Raw genomic sequence first — 22,785 nt, forward strand, 5'->3', positions numbered from 1 at the left:
TCCAGACCCCTCACCAGCTTGGTGGCTCTCCTCTGGACACGCTCCAGCGGCTCAATGTCCTTCCTGTAGTGAGGGGCCCAGAACTGAACACAGCACTCGAGGTGAGGCCTTACCAGTGCCCAGTACAGAGGCACCATCACTGCCCTGCTCCTGCTGGCCACGCTGTTCCTGATACAGGCCAGGATGCCGTTGGCCTTCTTGGCCACCTGGGCACACTGCTGGCTCATGTTCAGCCGGCTGTCCACCAACACCCCCAGGTCCTTTTCTGCTGGGCAGCTTTCCAGCCACTCTTCCCCGAGCCTGTAGCGTTGCCTGGGGTTGTTGTGACCGAAATGCAGGACCCGGCACTTGGCCTTATTAAACCTCATCCCATTGGCCTTGGCCCATTGATCCAACCTGTCCAGGTCCCTCTGTAGAGCCTGCCGACCCTCAAGCAGATAAAAATACAGATAAAGATACAAAATCAGTGGGTCCACTGAAAGCCCTCGTGATTACATGCACTAATTTTGTCTGAATTCAAGATGAGGAGGATGTAATTCTTCCTCAGGCCCCTTCTCCAGCTAGAGTGCACTCCTTTTCTGCTCTTTTTCCTCTCCAGGAGAATTGTAACAGCTCCTTTCTGTAGACAATCTAATACTTTAAGCTATTACTCTAAAGTATCGCCACGGTTTCCAATAAAATTTTATTTGACATTTAGTTAAAATCCATTTTCTGCTACAACTGAATTTTTTTCCCTAGTCCCTTGATGGACACTTCAAGCAAAATTCATTATCATTGTCTTAAAGGTCAAAAGTTGGTGGTTTTTCCCCTCAGATCTTGCTTTGTAAAGCAAACTGTTACTTGGGATTATGAGAGTCTAGGTGTGCTGTGACAGTCCATGAAACTGTTCTTCCCTGCAATTACATGGATTTCATAAAAGGTGTGTGAGCAAAACAGAAAGTCCTTCACTGCAAAATCAATTCTTATTGTAGAGTTCCTGGGAAAGAACCAGTGCAATACCAGTATCGCTGGCAACAGTTGGAACAGGGAGTACTTCCTTTCAGAAACACAAAACCCACCAGGATTTCCAGAAGCAGAAGCTCTAGATGGGGCGCAGGGGTCTCCCTGCTCTGAGCCAGACAGACCCTGCTTTGCTCCCCCCAGTCAGCCAGTGCAGAGATGCCTGCAAACTTAGCTAAAAGTTTTCCTTTAAATATCTTATGAGGAATTAAAAGTATAAATGGAACTATTACATGGAAACTATGCTTTTAGATGCCATTTTGCTTGCAATTTTTCATACATATAATTTAATTTGTTCAATAAAACCATTCTAATAAACCGTGCTGTATCATGGAATAATCATTCAACGGTAGATACGTTAAAATAAATCTATTGCACGATGTGTTAATGTTTTTAACTTTCACTCCTGCTTCTAGAGAGCCCTGTGTGTTCTTGATTACTTCCTTGTTTTGCTTTTAATTGGAATTGTTTGATGCCTGCAGCCTGTTAAAATGAGCTTAAAAATATATTCATATTTAGGGCGCCTTCATTTCTACATTCCCATGTTACACCAGCATTATATATATATTTATAGCAGAAAGCTGCAGGCAGCAGCGGTGCTTACCAGAGGGAGAGATGTGCCTCCAGGAGATGGAAGGGTCTGGCTTCCCCGTGGCCAGGCACACCAACGTCACGTTGCTTCCCTCGTTCACAACAATGTCACTCGAGACGCGGAATATCTTAGGAGAAACTGGAAGGAAAGAAGGAGATGGTTGTAAGAGAGAGCCAGGATACCCACATCGCCATTGCTGATAGAAACACATGCAGTTGTTGAAATATAACCATGCAAAACCCTGGTTCAGCTGTGACCACACCTATTTCCATCACCTTTGCAGAAGCTCAGCCGTGGATTCCAAATGCTATGAGGAAGAAACCTGCAATTTCCTCTATTTTGTGCAGAGCAGGTATTGTTAGCGAGTTCCCACTGAACTGCTAATGATGGGTGCTCTTGTTTAAGAGAAGGTTGAGCTTGCTCATCATGTCAGTTGAAAAGAAGATGAAATTAAAGGTTTCTTGTACTTTTAAAAGTAATGATACCTATTACATCGAATGGAATCATGGAATTAATTTGATTGGAAGAGACCTGCAAGATCATCAAGTCCAACCATTAACCCAGCACTGCCAAGTTACTGCTAAACCACATCCCTCTACTCTGTGTGTACTTGGAGAGTCATATCTGAAGACTAAAATAGATTTATTTCGGTTTTAGGCTTGCAGTAGCAACATGGCTAAGAAAAATAAGCTAGATTTTTTTTTTCTTTCATTTCATCAGCAGAATTCTTCACTAAACTCCATTTTCTGTACTATTTATACATCTGGGCACAAGAGAACAGAGTTCCACATGAATGGAAAATGATGGAAAGCATTAAATGGCCAGCCCTTAAGGGAATGCTTTACTTCTCGTGATGTTACACAGGGAGCAAAGGAACTCAGGGTCCCAGCAAGGAAGGCAGGAACTCTGGATTCCAGAATGAATCTTTCTTTCTAAAGAAATACATTATTTCTTTATATGTCTCAGTATTACATTTGATATAGATATCAAATCAATGATGTAACAAGGCATATCCTATCGATGTTTCTGAAAAGCACTATTCTCTCTATGATAAATAACAAATTTTGTACAAGTACCAGTAAAGGATACAGAATATACATCTGGGTGTTCTGGAGCCTTCTTTAATGACTCCCTTAAAATTAAAATGTTCTACAAGGTAAACAGGTACCAGTAAAATGAAGAAAAAAAAAGGTTATGATCTTCCTTTTTTCTAACCTAACTGGAGCTTTACTTTCCTGAATGTCACAGTCTTGCCTCACTGATTTGCTCCAATTTGTCACCGCCAAAACCCCACAGGCACTTTTTCAACCAGGAATACATTATTAGCATCCCATCAATGTACTTTTTTAAAGCACAGGCCTTTTTTCACGTGCACAGACTGGTTTTGTGTGCTTTGGGAACTCCACCAGCAGATGTTGTCCAGCCGTTTCCCTGGGCCAGTGTGGAAGTGTTTCAGTTGTAGAAAGCAGTTGGGGTTGACAGACTTCAAAAAGCTGGAAATTCTCAGTGCTTGCTTGTGGCTATGCATTTTTGAGCTAAGTAAATTAAAAGTCCATGCATAGTATTATTAATTAGCAGAGAAACATTATCTTTAGGGAAGACAAAGACCTGGGGAAGGCTGAACCTCCCCTAATTCCTAAAGCAGTGCAGGTCAGTATTCCCTGCCTGTGAAGTTCAAGCAGGTTTACACAACCACTTGAACAGAGAAATTCTTTTGAATTTGCCATGGTCTGACTCACAAAGGTGACAATCACATCACAGAACCATAGAATGGTTAGAGTTGGAAGGGGCTTTAAAGATCAATCCACTCTTCCCTACCTCATTTGATGACCTGAAAAAGCACACGGTGACTACAGAGCATTTTTAGGAACTGAAACATACAGAAGAGTTATTTCCACATAAAGGGATAATTTATTAACCAGATTTCTTTGCAGATCCCTGCAATGAACCCGTTACTCAATGTCCTCCTGCAGAAGTCCTTGAGGAGACCATGAACATGCTCGCCCCACGCCAGCTATGCCATGGTGTGACCCTTCCTTGGGGTCCCCCATGCCCTGAAATGAGGTGTTGGTAACACAGGTCTCCCCCACTGCTCCCTCCCAGCCCCAGTTAAATATCATTAACGTTACAGCTTGGCAATAGACAAAATATTGAAAGGAATTCCTATTTCTGTGACAGAGTATGAAAAATAAATCTACTTCCTAAAGACAGCTGGTGAGGGTTCATCCTATCTGAAATGGAGAAATCCATCTGAGAGCAGAATATCACGAGTAACGTGGCATACACTGTGGCTTTAGTCAGGCTACAATATTTTAAAAATATCTTCCTAAATTTGAGCTACTTATTTCTTTACCCTTCAAGAACGAACATACTTCCAGAAAGCCAAGTGAAGGAATCAAATAACTCAAAACAATTCTTCTCACAAGTAAATATATACAATTGACTGATGCAATATCTGTTTGGAACTGTGGAAATACCTTCCAGATTAAGTAAATGTTACGGTGTAAAATTTCCAACAGCATTAAACTTCTTATTCGAGATTCTGCACCTTTGCAGGTAGAAAAAGAGAGAGATTTGCTCATGGTTTGGCATTAACGAAGCAGTACCAGCATGGGATTTTTCACACCTACCACCTAAAGCTGTTTATCCAGGTGATTTTTATTTGCTTTAAACTTGTCACTAAACACAGAAGACGTGGCTGGACCCTGCTGTGCTGCCACAATGGCACGCCGGTGGCCAGAACAAACTAAAGCAAGTTAGAGGAGGTCTCCTGGTGCCATGCCGGGGTCAGGGTCATGCTTAGTCCGGTCTCTTCCCTGCATCCATGACCCGAAAATGGGTGGGTAAAACATCCACTCATGATCCAGTGGACTGATTTAACTAGTGTGACTGATAAAAACACATTAGAAAGATGATATAACTAATTTCAGTGGGAATGAGGAGCCCTTGGCATGCTCTACTGCTGGTTCTTCAGCACAGCTACTGTAGGTCCTGTGGGCACAGCACCACAAGGGTCCAGCAGAAAAGCTGGATCATAGAAGCAATTGTAATCAAATTTGCAAAAAATACAAATTTCCAAAGAAAATGCAGTGACAGTCCTGCCATAGGCAGGGATCTAGAATTGAAGCAATAGGATTTCATTCAGTTCACACAGACAGAGAAAATTTCTTTTCCAAGACAAAGATCAACATGTCCTACTTGCTTCTCTGCTGCTTAATGCAGGCGTTGTCTTCATCTTCCTCTGCCTTTACTCATAAAGTAACGCTCAGTCTCCCAGCCCTGGGTTTCCTCCTGCAGGTCCCTCTCTCTCCCTCTCCTCCCTGTTTTAGGATGGCCATTAACTTCAGCCGTCAGTCTCACCTTCTCTGTTGTAGGTTTTGCCTACCATGTTCAACCCACAAACATATAGCATTTTGTCAAATATTTTTATTTTGTATGTTCCAATGGCAAGCAATTTGAAAATCCTTCCCCAGTGATTCTCCATGTAACCCACGGTTACAGAGCACAGAATTTAATATGAACGAAATTCAAGCATATCAACAGATTTGTGGAATATATGGCTAGAGGGGCCATAGGATAATTTAGTCTGAGCTCAGATAGTCACGGGCTGCAGAAATTTTCCCAGAAGCCTGACTCAAGTACATGCTTTAGAAAGCTGTCCAGTCTTATCCTGGCAATCCCAGGTGATGCTCGCACTGCCACGTCTGGTGAGCACTTCCAGAGATTAAATACCCCCTCGCTGCCAGGAAATAGCATCTTAGTTCAAAATTGCAGTCCACAAAATTCAGCTTTCAGAAATCAGATCTTATTATGTTTTTTTCTGCAAGACTGAACATCCCCCTTATTTATCAAGTGTCTTTTCTGTGACTAAGGACCCGTATGTGATAAATGACCTCCTCATCTTTCCCTGCAGATGGTTTGAGCACCACGAGCCTAATTTCTGTAAGGCTTCCTCCATAATATTTGTTTCTTGCTTTTGAGGAATATCCAAATAATCCTGAAATGTGAACAGTGGAAGAAGGCATAATAGCCTAGCAAGAGCCTGACCAGCGCTGTGCGCAGAGGTAAACCCACTACTTTAGCTCAGATTTATTTCCTCTTTCCCTGTGCAGCTATCACTGCCTGGGCCATTATTCCAGTTATCCCTTCAGCTCCTGCCGTGGCAGCTGCAAGGGGCAGGAGGGAGGGAGAGGGCAAGAGGCACTGATGGGATGAGGATGGTTTTCTGCATGGATCTCCTGCCCGGTGTAGAACACTGGTCACGTATGCTACCAGAGTGACAAAAATACCTGGAGGGTCCTGTTGGTCCCACTGGACGTCACCTGTGACTTCCTTCTGGGCAGTACTATGGGAACGTCCTCTTAAATTCCTCCTTAAAATTGCATATTTCGGCCGTAAAAACTGGTGTTCCCAGCAGGATGAGGGAGAGCAGCAGCATTAGGTTGATGGTTGCACTCAACAATCTTAAAAGTCCCTTCCAACCCAGATGATTCTATGATTCTACCTCATGGCAGCTCTAACCCAGACCATTCTATGATTCTACTTCATAGCAGCTCTGTTGACTTTCCTGAACCAAATGTCCCCACCAGTGGCTGACAGAGACCTGCTTTGTCACCAGCCTGTTCGGAGGAGCAACTTTGTTTGACTGGATCCACCATCTCCCTGAAGCCTGAGTGATTGATGTTAATAAGAATTGAGTCTCTGGCTCCTACTTCTCCCTGGAGGCCAGAATTACATGTGCCATTATTTTGCATTGAGTCCAGAGTTCGTTGCAGGGGCTCGTTCCTCATATTCGAGAGCTGGAATTGTATTCTGGGTTACATCCATGAGTACATCGATGGTGCAGCGTAGTAAAGCTTACCAGTGTAGCAGGTATGACTGTGGGGTACAGCTGCTTTTCTAGATGCTGTTGCTTTTTGAATGTGGAAAAGGATGCCTTATTTTCACCACAATTTACAATTATCTGGTAAAAAATCCGGGGCCTCAGCATAAGCGTGCCCATCTTGCTTCATAAAATAAGTGCTGCCTTACTTACTCTTCCCCTCATTGAAATGTCCAGTCAAGGTCTTTGTAGTACCAAGATTACACCAGATGTGGCTGGAGACACAGCTCTGTTTCTTCCAAAGGATAAAGGTGATGACAAGTTATTAACTACTTTTTTTTTTACAGTAACATTTATTAAATCACATGGTAGCAAACTGACTTTTCAGATTATAACCAATCCCGTCTTATATCCAGAATGTAGCCTATCGCAATAGAACATATAAAAGCTGTGAGAGGAATTGGGTTATAAGTACAGAAGTGTGATGTTTGGCAGGAGAGATTTTACCACCAAATGCTAAGGAATCACCTGCTTCATCCCTCCCAGGTGTTGCAGTAGAGCTGCTCTGCTCATATTGCCTCAGCCAAAGCTCTGTGCGCTTGCTTTTCAATAAAGAGTGACTTTTTTTAGTGAAAGAGAAGTATTATATAGCTTCTTTCCCAGAATGCTCAGTACCCTCAGGTTCTTCATGCAGATGCCAGGCTGCACTCCCCACCCCTCCGCAATGATAATCTGACTTTTCTCCTAATTAAAATTTCAACTGACCATTTCTGTGAACTTGTTGGCCAACCCATCAGTGCCAACACTGATGCATTCCTGACTGCAAATGGCGAGCAGCAAGAGGACGTCACAAAATGCCATCCTCCACATCTCAGAGCCCTCCTGCAATACATGCTGCAGTGTTGGAGCTCAAAAGAAGCTGCTTTGGGTCCGAGCTGCAGTGGCGCAAGAGATGCTCATGGCGAAGTGCCTCGGTCTGTTGTGATTCAGCCTTCAAACGCATATTTATAAAAGCCACACAAGACTCTAAAGGCAAAGTCCTGCCCTCGAGAGCACACAAGAACCCCCTGAGCAACAGGGTCTCAGCAGCCGGGGGTCCTGCAGGGGCGGGGGCGATGCAATGCCCAGCCCTGGCAGATTTCTTCTCTTTTACAGATTTTCCAATACCGCTGCCTGCAGCAAGCAGCACAGACAGGGAACAACAGCCTTTGGTGTCCCCACGCAGGCAGGAGGAATCTGCTCCTTCAGATAATATTTCATGCTCCTTCCCATGAACCCCAGAGTTGCACAATTTCACCCCAAAGGGCAAATCGACACCATGGATTCTCCCCCTGCAGCTGTTTGGAGCCTACGGGACCGGTTGTACCTCGTGCCCCCATCCATTATATCCAAAATATGCAATGGCTTATATAATTTTTAAATGTACAATATTTTATAACAGCGTTTATACTATCCATAGGACTATGGTTATAAACACATACGGTCTGTTGCATTTTTATTAGGGAGCGAGGAGCTCCCTGGTGTGACAAGGGACACAAGGTCCCCACGGACAAACCCTCTCCAGATTGTGCCAAAGACTGGAAAGTCTGACCCAGAAGTGTGTGCACTTTTGCTGCTTTTTGAGGCTTATCCTCAGGAATTTTGCAGTCTTTCTGAGGGAAGATTTGAACTGTGGCATGGCAGAAGATGTAGAATCTTCCCCTCTTACAGAGTGTAGATTAAGTGATTTTCTCTTAAGTACATGCTTTGTTCATTCTCTAATTGACTGGGCTCTTCTTTAATCTAGGTTTTTATAGCGGGGAAATGAAATAAAATTCAGTAGAAGATGTTTGTAAGTCTTATTACAATGACACTGACCAGGTTGCGTCACTTACGCATTTCCAAAATAGAATTAGAAAATAAATGAATAGAAGCCGTACATTAACTAAAATAACACACAAGCAGAGAAGTGCAGCCCCGCTGTATAATGTAATTCTGTAAAATTACAGAAATGCTACAACATAATCTGGTACTCACAAAAAATTGTAGATTTTATTTTTATTAATGATTTCCTAGGAAGGTCTTCTTTCCCATGATAGGAATTGGCTTCTATAGTAAATGTGTCTGGAACCTCACAGTTTAAGACAAATACTGATTTCTGGTATGTTGTTAGGCTGCTAATTTTTCTGCTATTTACTGACTGTTAGGGATCGTTACATTCAGATCACTAAAATCAGTGGAATTTATTAATTATGCCTAGAATATATATGCATAATCACAACAGAAAGTTAATATTTAATAAGAATTAGAAAATGTTTATTTTGCGTGCATGCTTCTTGTGGTACCTCTAAAGACTCTGATCTACGAGCAGATTTAGCTTTTAATATCTGCTATTCTGAGCTTCGAGTGCAGATTAAACCCACTGCAGAGCTACTCTCCATTTCAACAACTACAGTCTTTCACCCATTCCACATAGCAACCGTGAAGGTCAGAAAAAAAAAATTAAATATAGCAATGAATAAACATTTATGCAGTATATAGATTAAAGAAATGCATAAGGAACAAGATAACAAGCCAGGATGAAAGAGAAATTAAAATCCCAAGTAAATTTCTTACAGGGATGCAAAATAAAAATCTGACATTTTTCCTTGAAATGCTTTTAAATGAATAACTTCCCATTTAGGACAAGTTATATAGGCTGTTTGTAGAAATTAAACAGAGGAGGTGATCACATCTGCTTTCTATAGTTCTATCAAAGAGCCTGTCTGTGGGGACAGCAAAGACAGAGCCAGGTGAAGGGTTTCACCCAAAAGTGAAACCCACCTGATGGTCCGATCTTCCAATTAAATATTTGGAGCGATTTGGGACCAATTCCACATCAGCAAATTTCAAATTAAAGAGTTGCCCCAACCACATCAAATATTAAATGCACTTGAGACTTTGGTCATTTTCTGGGAGGCAAAATAAATCAAAATCAAAGCCAAAGGTCTTTGTTATTTAAAACAAATGAGAAAAAAATTAAATTATTAATTTTTTTTTGCTGATGAAATTTAAAGTGATGCTAAATGTTTTGGAAAAAGATGTACATTTCAGTGAAGCTTCATCTTCTGTTCAGAAAGCCATCTATGACATTGCTCTACTTAAATATCATTAATTGAGAGAAAAATAAGGAGTAAAAGAGTAATATGGAGGAAAAAATTATAATTCAGCCCCGCATTGCTACACCCCTGGTATTACAGTGTGATCCTGACGTGCAAACCCATCCTTATACAGTTTTAAACCCCCACCATCCCCTTCCTTCATGTGCCTGGATGAATGCATTCTCTAAAAGGTTTCCATAAATGACCAACAACAGGAAAATTTCAGCATTTTCCATTATTTCCTTTCTCCAATTCTTTGTTGAGAATAGTTATTGTGCTCCGCTTTAATAAGCAATTTGTCAATATTACAGGATAGCGAAAAAACCAGGGAACGTACTCAAAAAGGTTATTTACCTGGTTGGTTTGCACAGAGTTTTGTTTAAATATTCACCAAAGCTTATACCCACTACGGCGTTAAACGAATTAATCACCTTTATTAGAAGCGCATACCAACAGAGTGTGGCACGAGGGACACGGCGACGTGTTTATTTTCCCCTGGGCTGTTTATAACAGAGAGAAATAAATTTCTTTCTGTTTCCAAAAGCAATTAAAACAAACGGCGTGAGAATGAAGTTCAGGCAAGCCTTAATGGAGAACTTTTCTAAAAACTAGTGTGCAATAATAACAATAACCTTAATGACAAAAGTAATTTTATTCCACCCTGATGCCACCAAGGTGGAACCAGCCCATCAGCTCCAGACCAGCTCATAGGTGACAACCACCCTTGGTCCACATCTCAAGGCCTTGAAGACAAATCAAATGGAGTTGTGAGGTGTTTGCCATCAGGAAGGACCCCACAAAAATCTTTGCAAAACTGGTTGGGAGCTGCAGAATGCTACCAAAATGGGTTTTTACGCTCAGAGTGGGCTTTGTCCCTGTGCTCCCCACCCAGTCTGGGTGCCTCCTGCTCTGATGGTGTGATGAGCTGAGTCACTCAGGCTCTCCATGGTTTAATTTCCTCATTGGATGTTTCTCTCTGGCATTTGGGAGCCAATGTCCCTCTGCTCCCACCAACCTGCTGAATCCCACAAGGTTCCTGGACTCCATGTATCCTTTCCCAGCCCTCCAGCAATGCGGGACTGATGCAGCACCAGGTACGTCCTCAGAGAATGTGGTGGAGACACCACACTCCTCCTCCCACCAGCACACACCACCCCTTGGCAAGGGGCACTAGGACCATGACCATCTCCAGATCTTTCAGAGCTTGTCTTTGAATATATAATTTTTTTCCATGTACACACAGATTTTGTAATATTTTCTGTACATCTGCTTTCTAAAATAAAAAAAAATAATCTAAATTTAGCTGCAAAAATGCAAAATATATGGGTGGGGTTTTTTTTTGAGGTGTTTATCAGAGATAAACACTCATCATTCCTGACTTGGGCTAATGAACTCCACCAATTCATCCCACAAGCAGGCAGCAGCAGGTCCCTGGCTTGGTTCCCCACTCGCTCCCAGGTGTGGCAGTGATGGGAGCACGGGCTGTGGCGGCCAACGGTGGCCATGGGCAGCAGAATGGCCACCCGAGGCTTCTACCCCCATTGACAAGGGAACAGCTTGCCCTCAGCAGGCAAAGATGCTGCACTTCACCATGGGGGTCACCACCAGCTGCATCTTTGAACCCCGCACTGCCGGAACAAGAGGTTGGGGACCCCTGTGACCCCAGTTGTTTGCTCTAGATGCTGAAAAAAACACACCGATTTCTCTCTGTAGGCAGAATAATTTATTGCTTTGCTTTCCTAATGTGCATATTGATTTCATTAGCTTGTTTAATATCTAGGAATCACTAACATGACATAAGAAATAGATTATTGTTCTTCTTTTTATGGCTTGGACATAATAATTAGTTTTTATGACAAACACACAGAAAAATTAAAATGTGCTTATGAGGGTTATTAAAACCAGTGATGAACTCCATTTGCCACTAATTGAGAATCTATACGACTTTTCAGTTTGCAATCATCAGATCTCCCAGCATCTGGAAAACCTTCCGCTTTACAAATGGGTCTGTTTTCCAAAAGTTTTCATAGATTTTAGCACATGCACTTGCATAAAGATTTCTTGCAAAAAAAACCCCTGATTTCATATTCTTTCCTTCTCTTATTCTTCCCATTTTAATCAGAAGGATGAAGCAACTTGTGACTGAATAACCAGATACAACCGTAACACTCAAATGTGGAAGAAAAAAAAGAGAAAGAAAAAGGACAGTTAATAAAAGGGAAGTTTTCATGGAAAAAAAATAATTTTCAGATTGAAATGTTGTTATTAGGACTAAGTAATAGGTTTGAACCGTATGCGGCTGGGAAGAGGGGAACTGCATTAACAGCCAGCAGGGTCTTCAACAGGCCACCCCACCATCTGTGGAGCTCATCAATACCCATCGCCAAGCAACAAAAAAGTCATAATATTGCCAAATGCAAACCGCTGTGACCACTGTGAGGTGTATTAATTAGCAGAAACAGATGTAACTTATTTCCAGGAGATTACGCTGGCTGATGTCCTGCACAGCACTTAATGCTGCTAATCCAGCCCCAGGGCTAATTAGCCAGGGAGGTGGGTTTGTGCTGGCGAAGCTTCATCCCTTGCTCTTGACCCCCCATCCCGGCTGTAAATCCAGCCCCACTCCCCTGTGCTCTGGGAGAGGCTTCATATAGAAAGGAGAAGATGCCCAATATTTGTGCCCCCACCCTGAAAACAGGAGGATTGCGAAGAATCCCCTGAAAGGCTGGACTTTGGGCAGGTTACTATAGTGAACGAAAGTGAGAGTGTTACAATGCAGAATTTGTAAGTCATCATAAATCAGTGTGCTTCGAGTGCTTCAAGAAACAAGGAGCTATTTCACTGCCTTAAAAAGCTCTTAATTTTGTCAAGATTTTTAAATTATTTATAGCTACATAAATCCTCCGCCTCTCTGGCAAACACGTACACCATTTTCCTCCTCAGACCTGTAAACAATTTTGATCCCCTACACACCTCTAAATGCCGTATCTGAAATGCCTTATTTTAAAGTAAAAAAGAAAAAAAAAATCCCACAAAATGGTTTTTATAGTTGAACATATTGCACCATAATACCTATCATAAAAAAGATAATTGTGCTTTTTAGCACACTGCTCCACTTTTACATACTACTTTTTTTTTTTTATTTTTTTTTTTCAGAATGCATTAGGGTTGCCACACAAAAAATATTATTATACTCTCCTCTGCTCAGCACTGGTGAAACACACCGGGCGTGCTGGGTCCAGGGCTGGGTCCCCTGGAAAAGAGAAGCCCGGAGGGAGCAGAGCGAGTCCAGGCGAGGACCAGGAAGGTGATGAAGGGCCTGGAGCATCTCTGCTCCCAAGGGAGGCTGGGAGGGCTGGGGCTGCCCAGCCTGAAAGGAGGGAGCTTGGGGTCCGGATGATGTTCTCATCAAGCAGGAGTAGATGAGCAAGAGGAAATCAACAGCAAAGACTTAAGTTTGTATGCAGTTCGTTGAGTTTAAAACAAAACCTCAATTGCTGCATTTGAAAGGGTCTGGGTTTCAGAGGAGAAAACCTTCGTGGTGGATGAAGTCACATCCCAAATTCCCAGCTTGAGGCAAGGGCACATAAGGTTTTTATTTGGGAAGGAAACTCCTTGAAAGCCAGGATACGTGGAAATTGCAAGTTACAGCCAAATAAAACTTCAGAATATTCAAGCCACATTCACCTATGGAGCCCATTAATTGCCCATGTGCCCAGCAACATTTTACCGCTCCTAAATCCCGACGCCTATGAACTGTGCTGCTGTGCCAGTCTTGACCCGTGGCCACCACAGGGGCCAGTCCAGACCAAACCACAACAGCATCTCAGCTCCTTGGGGATGCTGAAAAGAATTAACGGGAGGAAGAGGAAGAATTTGCATTCCTTGGGGCATTTCAGGCATGAGTTTTTGGTGTCACCCCAAGGACAGCTCACAGATTGTCAAACCTGGTGCCAGGTGTGACCCCAGACCATGGGATGGTCTCAGAAGGTGGCAGCGCTGGCTCACACGGAAAGCCCAAGGACCTCCCTCCCTCCTGCACCCGCCACGGTCAATTTAAGCGTTTATGAACGCATAAAAATGCAGGTAATCCTTTAGAAGACTCTCCATCTAGCATCGCTTGTTGTCCAGCTGAAGCCCCCTTCTTGTAATCAAATAATGCACAAAGATAACCCACAGACGTTTAGTATTTAACAAAATTCAGTATCATGAGCTCAATATTTAGTGAGTTGTAAAACACCCCCAAAACATATATGATTTTTAGAGTATAGCTATTAGAGTTTTTAAACCAGTAGAGTAAACAGTATAAAGAAGCATAAAAAAAAAAAGCCTGTGGTGGTGTGGCACAATCCTTCACTTACCTGGCAATCAGTCACCAACTGGGAAAACTGAGACTGTTTTTTTTCTTCTTTTTTGCATTTACATGATTAGTTCCTTAACAGCAGTTTGATTGAGGAGCATTGCCTAAAGGTCCCCACCTCTTGCTTATTAAACACACTTTGTCTTGTGCGCAGGGAAGCACTGGCACACTGGTTCTGATAAAATAAATTATGGGTGGGTTGGGAAGAGAAATGGCTATATCTTGACTCATCATTTATTTCCAATTCATGTCAGTGCTAAAGCGTGAGGAAAACCTCATGAAAGTAGTACTTTAGTAAGTTTTTGATTAATCTCTTTTCCTCTTACCTATCACTAGCAGTATAGCCATAATTTGTATAAACTAATGTAATATCCCTTACATTTTAACTAGAAATTTATTATTGGGTGTTATCTGTTATCAGCAATCAATTTATTTCAGGCTGACTTGAATATCAGTGTTAAATTATAGAACAAAGACCTGCATCACCACGGGAACCTGCTAATGCAGAATTGGAAGGAAAAAATCAAACAAAAAAAGTGTAAGCAAGAATTCCATCTGTTGTATCCATTGAGTTTCCACCAACAGCACCCTGGAGTCACAGGGGCAGGGGGGTCGCCTGGGAGAGGACACGGGCCGGTTGAAGGCTGACACGGCTGGATTCACACCTGCCAGATTTTTCCTAAACCATTCGTCTCAGCACAGAAATACCAGCCCTTTCCTGCTCTCCTTGTGGCAGCATCACTTCCCAACGGAGGGATGGAGAGGTGTCTCCAGGGGTGGTGCTCCTGGAAGGAGCCCCTCAGCCTGAACCCCGGCGTTCCTGCAGGAGGGGGGTGGCTGAGAACCCGAGTATCCCCCCTCCTCCAGAGCCCGCTCTGAGTGAAGGCTGATGGGCAGAATTTGTTATGATGCTGAAAGTTCTTTGAAAGGCGAACACGACAGCTCTCTTTTTTCCAAGCCAATCGAAGGGTCTTCATCTCTTACCCACAGTTATTTTGTCATGCAACCATTTTTTCCATCAATGAAGGAGCAGAGTCTCTGCAGATAATCATTCTTCAATTTCTGATGCCATAGATTTTCCCTATTTTCTGTGACTCATATTGTTCACTTGGTAAATGCAGAGAGAAGGGAGAGGACGAGCACTTGTTCTCTCTGCAGCCCTTTCATCACTCTCCTACATTTTTTCATTACTGTACTCAATTTATCACTGAGAAAATACAGAAATAGAAAAGCCATATTCTTTGCCTCGAGATGGATTTATCAGCGGTTTGATGCTTTTTGTAAAGCAGAAGAAATGTAGAAAATAAAATTGCCATTTCTGTTAATTGATTTGCAAAAATCTGGTTTTAAATCAGAAAAAGCTTACTGAACCAAAAATCTAGCAATATTTCATTTTTCCCTCAAAGCTTTCCATCTTTTTCTCTCTGCTGATTTTGGCTGAATACATTTTCCTGTAACTCCAGCACATCTGGGCGGTGGGTTTTTTTAACCACAATTTCAGCAAGCGAAGAGCAATTAGGTGGTTTTTTATTGACTATCTAATTATTCTTCTTAACTTTTTTAAGCACAACTGAAATTGGTTAAAATGAAAAGCAAATCACTTGATTTACAAAAAAACTGATTCTTGCTACTAATAGCACTGTAATGGGATGGTGCGCTGTTATGTCTTTCTAGTATGAAAACCTGGAATAAAAGGAAATGAGAAAAACACGTTTCTACAGGCCATAAAGTCTTTGAAGCAATCACGTCCTATAACGTGGCACACATGGGTGCCCTGTGCAGGTGCGAGCGGGACGCGCTCCAGCTTCAGAAAGAATCCCTCACCCAAAATATAGATTGGCAGAGTACCACCAACTCTGGACAGAAAAAAAGAATTATTTTATTTGGGAAAGCTTTCAGATGTATCACAAACTACTTGCAGTAAGCAACATTCTTCAGTCAAACCGCTGCTAAGGATTTAATCATGTAAATGTAACAAAAAAAAAAAAAAAAAAGGAAGCTAAAAGAAGCAATAACCTACTGGCTAAAACTAAAGTTTTCCCAGTTGGTGACTGATTGCTGTCTGAGTAAAAGGTCTGAGCCACAGATGATATTCTATTTTAGTTGCATTGTTTAAGCTAATTTAGCACACACTGATATCAAAGTACTCTGAAAAATCAGAGATTCTTTCTGTGTATCTTACAGACTGCTAAATATGTGATTTATTTAACTATTTCCTAGGCAAATTGCGTTAAATTTACTTTTCATTTTGATTCTGAGAAGGATTCTTCTCTGTTTCAGATCCTCCCGCACATCCCAACAACCCCAAACCTCTCTCTGGCGCTGGAGACTCACGTCCTGCCCGGGCAACTGCTTCTGCATAAGAACTAAACACGATCTCGGGAGGGATTCTGGGGAGCGTTATCTCAGATAACAGTGACATAGTTTGATTAATGAAGTTATTCCAATTCATTAAAAATGTAAATAAAGGTTATACACAAAGGTCGCTTTTGAAGATCCTTTCCAATTTAGCGAATTCAAACATGTAGTATATCCACACCTGGAATATAATGTGATTTCAATGGTATTTTGTAAAAGAAAAGAGGTACTCCCACAAAAGAAGACTGATTAAAAATCTGAAAATGGGCAAAGGTCAAAATAGTGCAACATTCAATCTAGTTAAAAAAATGACTCCACCATATTAATTTTATATGCCAGCATTTCAGGGGCATGATCACTAGGAAAAGACAAAAAGGAATTTGTTTACATGGGGTAAGAAAGGGACAACTGGGTGGAACAGGATATTCATTTGTCAGCTAAAATACAGTCTGAATAAACTTGCAAAAAACAGTCAGAACGCTTCAAAAACCTCATGGGCCATAGGAAATTTCTGAAGACTTCTCCCTGTGTCTCGAAGGCCCTTTCCCCGTAATTAAAGCACAAGGTGTGATGGCTGAATGTGTTACCTATAAGCACCCTCTTTCCTAGTCACGACAGTCTGCCAAAAATATTCTAAAACCTTTCTTTCTTCCTGTGCCATTACATACGAGCTACACTGTCCTCATTTCTCCAGAAGGTGTCAATAAGTTGCTAGTTATTATAAACTTATTATTCCCTTAAACTCCCACTATTCCTCTTTTCTTTTCAGACAATAATCTAAATACTACAAGGCTCAATTTAAAACCAACAGAAAATCATAGAGAATCAAGCCAGAAAAGCAATGTAATGTAACAATCTAGAGTAAACTTATATTTCCCATTCCACGTCATTGTAGATAAAGCAACAGCAAGGGAGAGGCTGCTCATTTGGGGTGTGCAGGCTGGAGTTGCTATGTATAAATAGAAACAGGGGACACAGAGAAGCAAGAAACAGGTAAAATGTGGAAACTGGGTATGCAGAGATTTTAAACAGGAATTAAAACATGAGTGCGCATAGAATTTTTCTCTGAAGTATTTTATGCAACGTACGAAGTACCAAGAGAAACAAATCTAGATTAGAAAATTTGAGGTAAACACCGTAATCTCACAGGCAAAATGAGAATATTTGAAGTTTTGCACAGAAAAAACATCAATATACTTGTTGCCACTATTGCTATCACACGAACTGTATAAAAGATCTGCAATGATTCGAGATGTTTTCCTGTAACTGCATTTCTCCTTTTGGAGAATTCTCCAGGTTGGATTTTTCTCCAGCAAGGCTGACAGATTTACATTGTATTCCCAATATAGTTATTAAAATAATTTCCCTTGACAGTTCTCTGCCTGCATCACTCCCCCTTCCTTGAATCCCAACCATATGTCTCAGCTTACTTTGCATTTTAAGTACCTGAGAAGCAATTCATCGTCCTTCACTCCTCAGGACGTGTCCACTTTCACCCGTTACCACGTGAATGTGCGGTTTGACTGCATCCATGGCCATTTGCATCATTCTCCCCTTCCCTTCATCCACATCTCCACCCCATGGAGCCCCATGGGAAGGACCACATCACCCCTGGGGACCCATCACCCATGGGATTTTCACACCAAAGCAGTCGAATCCCACTGCCCCTCACCTGGGGATAACAAACATTGGCATCCATCATCACAGCCAGCACCTCAAGGATGCTCCCAGGTGTTGGGGAACTGAAAGTTAAACCTTTCAAAGGTCTGGGGGACTTCAAAAGTGGTATCAGCCTGTGGTCCCTAGGAAAAGCTTTTGTACCTTGTCTAACAACATCTAAAAAATGGGGCTGAAAGGAACAGAATCAATCAACAACTCAACTTGTTGTTTCAAGAGAAGATCAAGAGTATTGGAGACATCTCTGGCACATGTCAGTCTCACCTTCATAGAATTATAGAATCACAGAACGGTTAGAGTTGGAAGGGACCTTAAAGATCATCGGGCTCCAACCCCTCTGCCCTGGGCAGGGACACCTCCCACCTGACCAGGTTGCTCCAAGCCCCCTCCAACCTGGCCTTGAACCCCTCCAGGGATGGGGCAGCCACAGCTTCTCTGGGCAACCTGGGCCAGGCTCTCACCATCCTCACAGCAAAGAAGTTCTTCCTGAGATCTCATCTTAATCTCCCCTCTTCCAGTGTAAAACCATTCTGTCTCGTCCTCTCTCTACACTCCCTGATCAAGAGTCCCTCCCCAGCTACCTTGTGTGGTACCTTATGGCAGGGATCTCCCCAGGTGACCTGCTCAGGTTCTTGTCTGCCCACAGGAGGGAAACCTCCTTCCACTCTCAACCTTCTTCCTGGGAGGTTTTCCTGAAAACTTGGTCCTGCCCTTTGTGTCCTCCTTGTAACAACTGTGTGAACACCTGAAAATTTGTTTTAACCTGTTTGGATTCCCCATCTGCAAGTATGAAATCTTTCACATTTTTATTGGATGTTATATTTCCTACTACTGTTTTTTACGCATGTCATTTTCACTTTCCTTTGGGCTTCCTTTGCCTTGTCTAAAACTTTTTCTAAATTATTCTTCCCCAAATTGGGCATCCCGTTCCAGCTAAGACTTCATCGGGGACAGATAAAGCAAAACAGGTCCAAACCATTTCCAGCCCAGGTACTGCATCTCCAGATGACATCTGCCCTTTTCCTGAGGTATTTATGTTGTTGTCTCGGGTTTAACACATGGCCCACTATTACTCTTTCGAAGCACTGCTGCCCATGTAGTTTTCACTCATTTGTGTATCTGATTTCTCCCTAAGACTGCTGTCTTGCACTGTCCTTATTGAATTTCATCTTATTGATTCTAGGCCGCTTCTGAAAGCCATCATTTTGAGTCTGAAGCCTGCTGTCCCAAGACTTGCACTTTGATGCCACCTGCAAACTATATAGATGTATTCTCTAGTATATCACCTAATTCATCTATTGAAATCCATATTAAATCCTTCTGGAATCACGACAGACCTATTTGATACGTCCTTCCTGCCAGACAGTGAATTATTGACAATCATTCCTTCAGTATTATTTTTAACAAGCTGTGTACCCACCTTACAGTAATTTGGTCTGGGCTGTCGTTCCCTAATTTTTGGAAGAGAGAGCCAGGACTGACTGTGTGAACATCACTCTAACGTCAAGATGCGACTCCCATCTGCTGCCTGACCTTTCCTGGGAAGCAAGTTACCTTCTCAGGAAGGAAATTAGACTGGTCTTTCATAATGCCTGCTTTAAAAATTAATGTTGCTTGTTTATCATCTATTGCCATTTGATTGTTTATGAGATTCCCCCTTTTTTTTTAACATGTTAATTCCAGATTTTATTCAGGTCAAAAGTTAAGCTCACTTTTTTATATTTTCTGGGGTCTTCTGTTGATGGCTTTTTTAAAACTAAATATTAGGTTTCATCTCTCCCCCAAGTTTTCCCAAACGACTTGTCAGGGTTCAGAGACCACTCTCAGAAGTTGGAGGATGAATGGTGCCAGTTTGTGTGATGCATCTCAGCATTTCATTTGATCTTTCCCTACTTTGGTTGCCCCTCCTCATGAGTGATGCTCTCCAGCTCCCTGGTGGAGATGGGGCAGAGGGAGGTCTGGTCTCTGCACACATGGACCATTGGGGAAACATCTGCTTTCCTTTGAGTTCCAGTCTCCATGGATGGAGGAGGAGGAAGATGATGCGTCACTGCAGGAGGCTCAGAGGAAGGATGGAGGACCCACCAGGTGCCTCATCCAAGCATTGTGCTCAACTCAGACACGTTTCTTCCTGCAGCTCTGGGACAGGTTTGATGACAAGTACAATCCTGACCCAACTGCATGTTTCCGTCCACCCAGGGATGCCTCTCATTATCCCATCACATACCATTTTTACTCAGGAAAATAGTTCTCTGCTGATACTGAACACGAGTACATACTCAGAGAGTTTCAAACGAATTGACTCAATTCACATCAATAGAGACTTGTTCCCTGAATTAAGTCAGTTGGTAGGTATTTATTTTTCTTCTCACTACGCAGCCTAGAAATTAGTAATGATTATATAACATTTAAACTTGGAATTACTTCTTTTCACATTATTAATTTCTTCTCTTGAGTTTCTGCAGAACTGCCCCCATGGGACATAAATGTGTTGCGAGTGCTATGATTTAATCTTCATGACGTCCCAATGACATGGGGAGCATTAGTATTAATGGTGATTAATGGGATTATTAATATTCCCATTTTACAGACAGTTAACACTGAATTAAAATCAAACTGCTACCTGCCCGACAGTTTTTGGGTACCTGACCAGAGGCAGCGCAGGCAGCATTTTCTAACAGAATTCAGAATTTCAGCGTCTACCTGCTGCGGGAGATGCCAAGGAGGATGGTGCTCCTGGCTGCCACCCTGCCCAGAGCAGGCTTGGGCTCACAGCAGCGCCAGGAGCACCAGATGTTACCATGGGGTTTGAGGTTACTTTGACATTTAGCCAGAGAAAGGGAAAAATAAGTTTGCCTCAGGTTCCTATCTTTGCAACTTTAATATTATTTTGAAGTGGCTTTTGAAAACAGTATCAACAACAAATAAACGTGCTGACCCTACAGCCAGAACTATCCCAACTCCAAATGCACTTCAAGGCTTCAGCCAACAAAACCAACATTTGTTCCACCCAAACAGAGGTAGGAGAGGCTTTATTTCTGAAACGGTTATGGAACTGCTCCATATGACATTTGAGGTTCTCGAGTACTCAGGTACCGAGCCTCGAGCCCTTTGCTGTATCACCCATAAACTGGAAGATTTCTTCTGAGAAAAATGCAGTGAGTTTTTCTGCTTTATCCACACCCTCAGCCCAGCACAACCCAGAGATGGCGACAGGATCACCCCGTGCCTTTTCATCGGCAGAAGCAGCATCTTCAACAGAGCATTGTCTTAATAATGGAATTTATAATGTTTTAAAGTCCTACAATATTGCCTCAAGGGTAATATTTGGGGCAGCAAGTATCTGAGTGCCAAGAGAAAGCTAGTTCCCTGTCAGGGTGTTTAATTTGACTAAGAAAGGGCCAAGTGAAAATTTTACCATAATTTCAACCGTGGAATGACAGCAATAGATTCAATTTCTGTTTCCACTGTTACAGTGACATATACACCGCCTTACACTATACAATTACCACCCTGAATGTCTCTGCTTACAGAAATCAATAAAAATGAAAAATGTAAAAGGATTCTATGCACTTGTCCCTATAAATTACACTGATTATTAAAGAGTCCCATAACAACCAATAAATCAAATCTGCCCTGCTATGCAGAAGTACTGCAAGGATGGAGTGGGCAAACCTCTTGTTTCTCCTACCCATCAACATGCCTCTTCCTATGGAAATAAAAATTAGCAGTGGAGATGCGGGAGCCTGAGGAAGCCTTGCACAGTCAGAACATTTCAGAGTTGGGAGGTTGCTATGATGATTTTCAATTTTAATCAACAATGAGCCATAGCAAGGCTTTTCCAGCTGTTAAAAGATGCCTTTGCAATGTGGAAGGCTCATGATAAGACGTTATCATCATCGGACATTTCTGCCAGGGTGAAAGAGCTGTTTGCAGTGCAGGGTTTGAGGATTTACTCGACATTGTTTTTATTCATTCCCCTGCATAGCAAGAGAGGTTATTAAGAACATCCTGTGAAATATCAGTTTGGGGACTCTGTGTTAATGAATTTCTCCATGCTGGAGATACTGAAGACTGAGAGTTAACACTTCACTAGTGGAGGTCGTTTTATCCACAAAACTGCAGTTCAGGAGCAGATATGATTATAATATACAATTGTGAATTAGTTAGGGAACCTTTTATTTGTGACAAAATTGATTTTTAAAACTCATTTAGGGAAGAGTACGGGATCATGGCGCAAGCAAAAGATAATCATAGAATCATCTAGGTTGGAAGGGACCTTCAAGATCATCTAGTCCAACCATCAACATAACTCTGACAAAAAAAAAACCATCACTAAACCATGTCCCCCAGCACCATGTATATAATATGTTAACCACAGTTTTGAGCTCCTTGTCCTGGCAGAAACAGTCAGGCACATGAGGAAATCAGTTGACTTCACTAGGACTCTGAACAGCTTCCTGTGAGGCCCCAGGAATAAATCAATATTTGATTTTTGAGTGTGCAATGCCGTGGCCAAGTTGCCATAGTGCTGGCTCTGGTGGCCAGTGGAAAATGCAGTAATTCGGGCTGACACCCAGTGCTGTGGCAGGGAAGGTGCTGGGCTCACACCTAACACCGAGGGGGAGCCACTATTGCAGGGGATGAAGAAAGGCCAGATAAGTGGATTATTCTCCAAGCCACAGAAGGGTAAGGGATTACGAGTGGTGCTTCCAAATGAGCACATGGCAAAATGACAAAGGTCTCTAGTTATGGCCAGAAAAAGCGTTGGATGAGTAAATATCGCTGTGTTTCTGATGAGATCAATGCTAAGGGACAGAGGGTCAGGCACCGATGGGTGCCAGTGGGGTTGGCCCAG

At 42.3% G+C, this 22,785-nt stretch overlaps 1 protein-coding gene across 2 annotated transcripts in view; it reads right to left on the reverse strand.

Moving 5' to 3' along the window:
• Window positions 1-22,785, reverse strand: part of NEGR1 (neuronal growth regulator 1) — a 278,245-nt gene that overhangs the window by 103,039 nt on the left and 152,421 nt on the right. For both annotated transcript variants that reach the window (XM_074151353.1, XM_074151352.1), the window contains exon 3: window positions 1,604-1,729. In XM_074151353.1, the coding sequence (XP_074007454.1) occupies window positions 1,604-1,729 (126 nt within the window). The remainder of the gene's footprint in view (window positions 1-1,603; window positions 1,730-22,785) is intronic.

Source organism: Numenius arquata, chromosome 8 (assembly GCF_964106895.1).
Source record: "Numenius arquata chromosome 8, bNumArq3.hap1.1, whole genome shotgun sequence".
NCBI lineage: Eukaryota > Metazoa > Chordata > Aves > Charadriiformes > Scolopacidae > Numenius > Numenius arquata.